At 38.0% G+C, this 10,691-nt stretch overlaps 1 protein-coding gene across 2 annotated transcripts; it reads right to left on the bottom strand.

Annotated features, from left to right (window-relative positions):
- Positions 1-2,527: 2,527 nt before the first annotated feature.
- On the bottom strand, positions 2,528-10,606 carry LOC132914910 (pupal cuticle protein-like). 2 transcript variants are annotated; one of them, XM_060974420.1, is made up of 2 exons: positions 10,492-10,606; positions 2,528-3,321 (listed from the first exon to the last, which is right to left on the bottom strand). In XM_060974420.1, the coding sequence occupies exons 1-2, from the start codon at positions 10,492-10,494 to the stop codon at positions 2,902-2,904; spliced, it is 423 nt and encodes a 140-aa protein (XP_060830403.1). In that variant the 5' UTR covers positions 10,495-10,606; the 3' UTR covers positions 2,528-2,901. The 2 variants fall into 2 exon arrangements, with proteins under 2 accessions (XP_060830403.1, XP_060830402.1); XM_060974419.1 differs by lacking the exon at positions 10,492-10,606 and adding an exon at positions 3,828-4,181.
- Between the last annotated feature and the right edge of the window lie 85 nt (positions 10,607-10,691).

The following is a 10,691-nucleotide window of genomic DNA, read 5'->3' as shown; positions in this document are numbered from 1 at the left end:
AATCTGCTATCGTCGAATTTATAGGGGTACAGGGCGTCGTCGCGTGCCCCACCCCGTGCGCGACAACGGGGTATACAACCACACCCAGAAAAATGCTCTGCTTTAAACGTTGCCTTGCCCAGCTCTGTAACATTTACCAGCCATTAACAATGACACCGTGTGTCCCGTAACCTCGTCAGGAATAAAACTTGCCTCGACGCGACGCTATGCGCGAGACGTGGACACGCACGTCATCGCGGATGCAGTCGCAACGTTCTCCATACATTTTCAATAAAGTGGGAACCAAATTCATAGAATATGTCATTTAAAAATTTATCAATTTCATTGCTTACGATTGTTGTATAGTTGAACTAATCTTTCAAATATTTCATGTAATAATCGAACAAATTAAACGACTGTATAATGGAGAGGGGATACTGATAACTATCGCAGAATTGTTTCAGTAGCTCTAGGAGCTTGAGGAACAGCGAAAAATGTCGTAATTAGAACTCTATCGAGTTTAACTGGAGACTTAAATGCCTGCACAAGCACGAAAGTTGCGGCTACAAATGAATTGGAGACTCCAACGCCCGCATAGGAAGATACTCGTCGAGAATCGTAATCATTTTCGAGCATTTACTTTGAATTCGCGTAGACAAATCTACGGAATTCTCGTCTCCAAGAAATTTGTTCTGCTGTTATTTAACTTTTTCTTTATCACGAATCGTATTCATAATTATTCCGAAAAGTATTCGTTATAAAATCGAAATGTTCCTTATTCGTCAAAAAATGAACACGTTTTTATCGCATAATTGATTCTACTAACCAAAATTAATTTTGTAAAATTATTTTAGCATTGCAATGTTCTGTAATATTCTGATTTCCTCGTGCTTTCTGTATCTTCTATATCCACGCATAGTATTTTAATATTTCACGGGAAATCGGAAAATCTGGAAGATATTTCTATCCTAATTTCCAAAGAATGACAGAATGGGTAATTAGGAAAACAGGTATAGTTTGCATAGGTACGTAACACGAGGCGACAACGTGTTTCAGAAGCATTTCACTCTCTATATCCTCCGAGCGATATTTCATCGTGTGCCCACAGCAAGTGGACGAAACAAATTCCATCGATCGTCGCCCATTCCGTGTTCACCCACCTCTTACGATCCCGCGTGTTGTCACGCGGCGTCACAACCGGTGCATTGGGTTCTTTACTCCAAGCTTTTTTCTCCCCTTCTTTCTTTCTTTTGAAATAACGAACCGAGTTGCGACAGTTGGTGCCGGTTCAAAGACCACCATCGCGCATTGTTCGCGTGCTGACCTGAGCGGAACTGCGCGAGCTTGTCGCCAACGCTTTGATAACGACAGACAAACGTGGTCGGGACGTGCCATGCCAAACACCAGTTTCTTACACAGTATATAATTAAATCAAAATGAGAGAGAGAGAGAGCTTGTTATAAATTTAATTATTTCATAAAGGACAATAGACAACACGTGACAGTTGCTCGTTACTGCAAGTGAAAACAAATTACACTGTTTTCTTAGATCATTGCGAAAAATGTTTCGATATATAAATTTTGATTAAAATCAGTTTTTACAATTTTTAGAATCCTAATTAATAACCTTTGCTTCGCATTCTAAACGAAAGCAAATTATAACGTTAGGTATGCGTGAGTTCTTTTTAAAAATTATTTATATTCGTCTATAAAACTGAGATTTTGAATAAAATGTGTATTTTATACGTGGGTGAATGATTTAATAAGATCCGCTTCTGTTTTGAATTGTAACAAAGCTTACCAAGTAACAATACTTTTTATCTTATTGGCAACCTGTAAGTAACATTTAGCAAATATGTTATATTTGCAAATTACTCTTATTTCTAATTTACTTTCATTTACAATATCATCTTATTCGTAAAATATATTTATGTACTTTATTCAATTTTATTCGTGCCAAATTTGTATGAAACGATTGACGAAAGAAATGCATAAAATTCAGCAGGATATCAAAGTATATCTTGCGATCACTGGGGCAAAAGATTTGGCAAATTTATGAAATCTTTAAGTCTAAGACAGTTTGAAGACTCATATTAGTCAGATAAAATATACCAGCTGGCTGTAGCTCACAGTAAACTGACTTTTATTTGTCTATTTCTGTTTTGCACCCTACAATAGTATATTTTATCATATCCTAAATGAATTTGAGTTCTACCTAAGTACAGTAGATATAGTTACTTCAAGAATCCATTTACAATACACGCCAGATTGTTTTCATATTCTATATATCACTCATAAATTCGTGGATTGTTGACTGAAACGACAAGGGTGCACAGATACCATCTACGAAACGGATAATCCATTTTGGTATTGATTTATGGTTTTTAAGTAAAGGAGCAAATCTTTATTGCCTCCGAGTATATATAAATTCTTTTATTTTAATATAAACGCAATAACCAGGAGAAAAATGCAAATTTCATAGCACACCAAGGTACAAAAGGGAAACAGGATTAGATAGAAAATACAATAAAGATAAAATATCTGTTAAATACTTGCAATCTTTAATGAAAATATTTCACCAACATAACAAAACATCCTCCTTGCAATGCACGATCTACATCTACCTTACAAAAGAACCCTCCCTTCCATTATACGATACACAACCCCTTTACAAGATTACAAAAATTGGACTATTATAAACAATTCCATCGACAAAACTCCCAAAAATGCACACCGACAACAGAGTGTAAAGTAAAACCCAGAAATACCAATTAATCCACAACTCCGTCAGAAAAATGACATATTACAAATATTTTACAATTTTCCCTCATTCTCAAATTTCTCCCATCCCTTGCTGTTTTTCCGCGAAATTTCAACAATTCTGTCATCAGTGGCGCCGATTATAGCGACTCATTTTCCATTATCACCAATGTGGCTGCGGATAAGGGTCAGCGTAAGCGAGGTGAGCGATCTTCGAAATTTGTTCAGCGTGAGCTGCCAAGTGCGCAGCCTTGGCGTGCGCCACTTCCGGTGTATCGATTACTCTTCCGTCGTGAGCCAAGGGTGCGGGCGGACCGTGGTAGATGTTCTGAGCCGCGGCTACGTAGTTGCCGCTGTAGTCTTCGTATTTTCCATCAGAATAATCGCCGTAGCCGAGTGGAGCAGCTTTGGCAGCTTCGGCTGCGTGAGCTGCTAGGTGAGCTGCCTTGGCGTGAGCCACTTCCGCTGTGTCGACCACCCTTCCGTCGTGAGCCAGGGGTGCTGGAGGACCGTGGTACGCTGCCCCGTAGGCTGTGTAGCCTGGAATGGCGGACGCCGAGAGGACGAGACACGAGAAAGGAAGCTGAAACGAAAGAAAATATTTGAAGATGGAGAGAAGGAAAGCGAAGAAACGTTAATATCAGAACGATTCGATTATTTGAGAGGAAAATTCGCCTCGCAATTGTAAATTTATGTTTACTCCAAGTGTTGTTCATCTCGGCCGACAAGATACGAGTGCATCGTCTTTAAGATTACGATATAGTTTTGCGCGGAAAAATCAACTGAATCTAGCGGTCGTCTATCGAAACTAAACTCGATCTTGATATCTTCGCGAATTTCTCAAATTCGAACCAAACGCCATAGCTAGAGCGCGGATGTCGATAAAAATTCACGTTCTTTACAGCACAGCCAAAGGAGTGAAACTGAAATAGCTTCATCCTCTAAGTACTGCACCGAATCAAATACTTTTATTTGCCCATAGAGGCCTAAACATCCGCAGTCCACCAACGACAATACGATAATAATCTACAAACTGTCCGCTACCACTCGAAACTCTACGAAACGTGTAACGTTATGGTCGTTACTCACGAGGAGCCTCATGTTAGCCATGATCCACGACCTGATGCTTTTCTGCTGGTCGAACGGACCGTGGTACACCTTATATAGTCGTGGAACAATACGGGCGCCCACTTAGAACAGCTAAACAAGCGGACACGCCGGTGTACGTGAAATATCCGCGCGCGCACACGCACGCGTTCCGCTTGATTTTCACATAATAATGGGTGGGGAGAGACATTTCTGTTTGGCAACGCGGGAAAAGAGAGTCGTGCGATCGATCGACAGCGAACCGATACAGACATCGGCAGAAGAAATCAACAGCAATAGAAGAAATGGATGGGATAAGATTTGTTGCGTCAATTTCTGACCGGAGAGATCCATAGCGATCGAAAGAGAAATTAGGGTTGGTCTGTTGAGAATTTCGCGTGACTAGGACTGGTTAAATTGAAAATTTAAAGGAGACATTTCTGTTTGGCAACGCGGGAAAAGAGAGTCGTGCGATCGATCGACAGCGAACCGATACAGACATCGGCAGAAGAAATCAACAGCAATAGAAGAAATGGATGGGATAAGATTTGTTGCGTCAATTTCTGACCGGAGAGATCCATAGCGATCGAAAGAGAAATTAGGGTTGGTCTGTTGAGAATTTCGCGTGACTAGGGCTGGTTAAATTGAAAATTTACGTTGGTCATATGGAAACTTTGCATTGGTCAGGGTTGATGAAATCGAATGGAGTTTTGTATTAATTGGGGTTGGTTCTCGCGATTTAAACAGGGGTGGCTCGATGGAAAAATATGAAGAATCGAAGAATGACGGATTTACTTGGACCTTGAGGCGAATGTTGCTTCATAGAATGGATTTTGCCTCTCTCGGGATATTTCAAGTAGTTGGTATTAGTCGACGTTGCATTTTCATAGTTCACAGAAAGGTAACTCGACGGAGAAGTATGAAAGATCGAGGAACGGCCGATTTACTTTACTGTTTTGGAGTAAACTTTGGTTCAATAGTAACAATTTACGCATAAATATAACTATCCACTTCCTTGCGCAATACAGAACCACTTAGCACACTTTATCCATTTGCATGGGATCAAATTTCTCTGTTTGCTAATTTTACACGGTGCTTATGGTCAATAGCGAATCGAGAGATCCTCGAACGTGGCGTTCGATGCAAATTCTGCGAGATTCCATCACGTATCGCTACGCCCGAGTTCTTAATGAGCCCTCGAGCAATTATACTTTGCGAAACGCAGAACAATGACACCCAGTGCTCGAACGATCATTTCTAACGAGCGTCCACAGCCTAATTGGGACAAGTTCATTACGATGGAATCATTTTCCACTGATTATTCGTGGCCTGCTACCAACGAAAATGGCGTAAGCCATGGGACTTGTCCGATCAGCGTGCAATTCAATTCTGATATGGACAAGTACAAGTACAAATATTTTTCTGTTGTTGTAATACATTGTAGGTTTGTGCAATAAATTATTACTTTATTATTATGCTACAGTAGTTATTATCAGCAATCGCTTTCGTCTGACAAGTTTTCTGTGCGAACGTTAATGTTATGCAAATTTATTCAACACTCCAAACAATTCCACGCAAATTTATTTTCACTAATTATGGAATTAATGGAATAATACGCAAATTAATGTAAAAAGAAGAAATATATAGGTAAATAAAAAAACACGTGAAAATGATGTATAATTTATGTCTCGTAAAAATAGAATTGTCGCGAACGGTAGCCGTTGGTCGAAACGATCGTAGAAATATCGTTGTTGAGTAATTGATACCGAGATTCTGTGTAAACCAGATATTTCACGCACGATTGCCGGGGGACGAAAGAATTCGAGAAACCATGACGAAGAAATTTCCAACCAGCGTCGCTTGCTTGAGTAATCGATATTGATACGCAACCGTGATTAACGTAATATTAATGATCTCACGTCAATGTCAATAACTCGATTAAAACGAGAGCAGCAAGAGAATTGAGAGCGAGATTCTAACTATGTAATTACTTCAACTATTTTTGGTAGATCTTTCTGAATTTTTCTCCCTTATTTGTCTATTTTAATATATTTTATTTATTTTTCTAATTTAGAGAAACGTTCAAATATAATTTTTCCAAATATGTACATAATTCGATAACGAAATGTCTGCGTTGCACTCACAGGTTAAAACCGGTCGAGAGATTAAGTTAAAATCCAGCTTTAACGAGATTATTCTATCAGCAGCACGCGGCACGCATTCGCCACTTAACGTGGATTATCCTAGTGGCTCTATCTGAACCTATCAATCATTGTAATCACGGTATTATTATATTCCATCAATAGAGTACAGCGATATGACAAGCCATAGGGGCAAGGATCAATAAACCATCAAGGGAAGCGGTTATCTCTGTCTTTCGAAGCTCTATTGTAATCGAATCATTGCTTCATGTTGATAAAATATATATTCATCGCGTTAAATTGATAAAATTCCCAACGACGACGAATGCTAGGTGGAATATTAATAACAACCAATATCAACGCACAGATACTAAGGAAAATGGGAAATTTAGACTAGTTTCTCGAGTAACTAATTAAAATTTCTATTGAAATTCCCAATGTTTCTATATAAATCAGTTTGAAGGAATATTAAATATTCCAATGTAATTCCTAAATATGCTGAAACGACATTTCAATCTGACTCTTAAAAAGTCCAATTACCTGGCCACTTTTATTCACCTGCAAAACCTCATCGGATCCAGGATACACCTTTCTTCGACATTCCTTGAGAACCGAATTCCTCGATTACCATTACATAACGCCGCAAAAACTAAATAATTTCTTATTTACTATTCGAAATAGATGCAGATACAAAAAAGATCCTCGCGCTTTTTCGAGTTTCTTGTCATGTCCGAATGCCAATCGAAACGAAGTTTAGTCCGTCTTTTATGACATGCGCTACTGGATGCAAAGCAGCGTAAATAATCGAGTGAATGTCGATGCTCGATACGTGCAACAGGCATGCCCTGTCGACAACCGTCCCTGGCCTCGTCCAGGCAAATGTGTAGCGGGTTAGTGACACGCCTAATCGTCCCATAGTGTTGGAGAATGATCCTGGATCAGGAAGGAGGAAGTCACGTTCTCCCTCGGATTCCAACCAAGGCTTCGATAGATTCTTTCGCTGTTATCGCACATTGATTCGCGTCATTTGGTTACAGCTCGGACTACGATAGCAGTTTGTTTGGGATTTTTCACGTGAACTTTATATAATAATCGCAATGGAAATTCGAGCATCGATTCGATTTGAAATTTCTTGATTTTGGAGAATGATTTTCCTTACGAGTGGAAATATTGGAACTTTTTGAATGTTCGATGGAAGGATTTTGTTACAGGACCTGCCGTCAAACGATCGTACGATTTGTCAAATTTAATTCTTCGCAAATCTCCAAAGCAACGTACGATTTGCACATGGCCTCGGTCGAACGACACCAAACCTGGCGTAACATTCGCATAACGTGTATCGTTATTACGTTTACGCTTCCTTCCCGTTCTTCTCGGCTGAATCAGGCGCCAGCGCCCACGCAACGAGCACAGCGTGCCAATCAATGGCACCACGACGAACGTTTAGCGAGACCCTTAACTGGTTAGCGTGGATAGCCGCTGATTAAAAACAATGCCGCGTGACGAGAGCCCCTGGAATCCCGTGGAAAGGGCTTTTGTTCAACGTATCTATCCATCTATGCATTGCTGCGCCGCCCACGCCACATACTACGCGATCTACGCGATTTTCTCCGCATTTTCTGAACGCTGCGTCTTCCTCTCGTGCACCATAGCGGTGAGTGTTTAAAATGCTTAGAATTATTTATTAATTGGAATATTTTCCGCGTGTTCGATACCTGCAGTATTAATTCTTATTATGAGATTTGGTTACGTTAAATAGTTCTTGCGAAAAATAGCGGTGAATATTCGCAATACTTTTTCATTTTCTTGGAATTTATCGTATCGTGGTACCTGCGTTGTGCAGACGGAAATTTTGTATTAATCAGAACGAATTATACCAAAGTGAACAATGGTGTCTTGTAAGATACGAAGTAGAAGACTTATTCAAAATTTCACAAAACAGGTCTAAATTTCATCCGCTTGAAACAGTCTTAAAACGAGACATCACAAAAATACCTGAGATACGTATCGCTAAGACAAATTTAAAACTACTTAAATAGTTTTGTAACAATCGATAGTTTAGCGATATCGGAGAGTTACGATTGAAAAAAAAAAAAAGGAACTTTATATGCGTGATCGAAAGCGTACGTGCGTGACCATAGAAAAATGTCTATTATGCAAAACAGAATTGTTTGGCTATGAAATTCACGCGAATCGCGCAATCGCTTTTTCAATACGGCGTCGTTGCACGGATTGACTTTTTGCTCATTTCATTGTCTCGTGTCTCGTATGTTTCTTGCGTTTTTTAGTGCTGTAGGGTGTAGTTTTTCAGACTAGACTGATCGCGGCAAATTTACGTAACTTTGGATGGGTTTATGTAAGAATGTCTTATACATTGATGCTAGTTTTCTGGAGACTTTATTTTACATCTCAAGCCTGTATTTTAAACATTCTATCCAACGTTTTAGTTTTGTTCGAAGTTGCGTTTTATATTCTATCATTGGATACTCGATATTGGAATCATTATGTCATTGAAAAAGTTACAATTTCCAATATCAAATACCGAGAATATTCGAGCATCGCAAATATTAAATTCGTTAAATTATTAACCGCAATTACTAAGAAAAGTTAAATTCGCCAGTACCGAATTTGAGCCATAAAATCTTGCAAAATTCAATTTCTTCTTTCACGCACTCCTTAATGCTACATAAAATACCAAGCAAATTTTCAATAACTTCATTACGCTAGAATCGGCCAGAGAAACGGAGATACGACTTCGAAAGCAAACCAATATTTTACACATGTGTTTTTTACAATCTTTCCACTTTTCTCTCTTTTTTCTTTTATTTTATTGGTAAGAAAGGTTTCATTCCAATCACGTGCGATTGTTTATTCCGAGGACGCGGGACGGCCTTCGTCTTGATCAACGTATCAGTTACCTTTCCTACTCCTTCTGCTTTTATCCCTTCTTCCCATTTAATTGCATTTCGTCCCTGTTCTTTCCCTGAATCCGTGGCTTACACATCAAGGTTATACTCTTGATTCTCGCAATAATAATTGAGATATTGATTCGATTACGACATCGCACGCGATCTTCCATTATTTACATTTTTCCGTCCATTTTCCATCGAAAATCGATTATCATCTGTATTATTATCGTTATCGTGGGAAAGAATGCGAATATGAGAGTAATTAAAGGGACGATGATCGATTTATTTCAGAATAATGTATGGATTACATTTTACAAAGTGTTACGCGAAGGTGTGAACATTCACGACGCTGATTGAAATATAATAGAAGATCACGTTTCGGAAATTGGGAAAACTGGGAAAATTGAGAAAATTTGAAAGATCGCACGAAACTTGGACTTGTCCAATTTTTTTACGAGGGATTGTAGAATTAGACTATAGAATATAATACTCTAGAAAGTTGTTTAAAGTGGTGGCTCAAAAATTTGTTTACGAAGGTGAATACTTTTAATTTTACATATGCAAATACTTTCTTTTAAAGAAGTATCGAATCGATCAATTTAATGTTCGAGGTATCGAAACATTTGTCAAATATGAAATATTCTCAAATTAAAGAATGAAATATTCATTTTCTTAAAGTGAAATGTAACTTAATTATTTGTATCCTTCGGTCATTTTTACTTAAAGTGTATTACCTTGGTAAATGCTTAAACTACTGTCACCTACCCATGAATTCTCAATTAGCCCTTCAACGACTCACTTTACAACTTTCTTAATAGCTATATTTAGTGACTTATAAATATCAAAAGAATCATATCTTACCCTCAGCTCGTATTGAAAACACCGTACTAAATAGTTTATAAATCAATTTATACTTTATAACCCATGGAATTGATAAAACCAATCATTTAAAACGTACAGCAGCGAACAAGCTGTAAAAGTAAGTATAAATTCTCCAATTATTTCTTTTTACCCGCAAAATACACAAAAGATAATTTTAATTAAGTAGAATACTTAATATCAAAATTTTCCATATAAATGAAAGTACTCTGAATATTCTATTAAGTATTCTAGTGGCTACAATACTTACACCTAATACTTGAAATACTTTACTTATACAAGTACTACTAATAATAATAACTAATAATAAATAACTTATAAAAGACTAATAATACAAGTACAAAAAATAGAGCAACTATTACTCACCCTCTATAAAATCAAAAGCACTACTTTATGTATTTCGCTATCGAATGAAAAATTTCCTTTTTTTAAAAAAAAAGCGTTCAAAGATACAGGGAAATCCATTCAGAGTAAAAGTTACTACATTTGATTGTACTTGACAAGTAACATAACAAACACTAAACCTCTTACGAATCGTCACAAATTTAACCACATCAAACGTCCAGTGAAAAATGAAATTCGAAGATGTACAAATATATATAGAATTTCCTATTTAAGTTCTATTTTTCTAATTATATCGAGGAGCTACGTTATGAGCTTGCACAAGGATTCGCCGTCTAATAATATAAATTATCGCTATTCGCCCAAGATATCAGTTACTTGGGACAACGAACGTACCATTTATAAGAAAAGAGAATGGTTGGCAATTTTTGTCGGACTCCAAGGAGGAAGTTCACCAGTTGCACCTGACCTCGAGAGATCCTTTTGAAAGACGAGCAGACAAGAGACGGACAGACCAGAGAGTAATGTCAATGTCACCACTTTAGGTGTACCAATTGCTTCCCAGGGTGTGGTCCCCTCCTACGGGTCGACGACTC

Source organism: Bombus pascuorum, chromosome 15 (genome assembly GCF_905332965.1).
Source record: "Bombus pascuorum chromosome 15, iyBomPasc1.1, whole genome shotgun sequence".
Classification (NCBI taxonomy): Eukaryota; Metazoa; Arthropoda; class Insecta; order Hymenoptera; family Apidae; genus Bombus; species Bombus pascuorum.
Note: the sequence above shows the minus strand (reverse complement) of the source record. Positions and strands in the feature narration are given on the sequence as shown.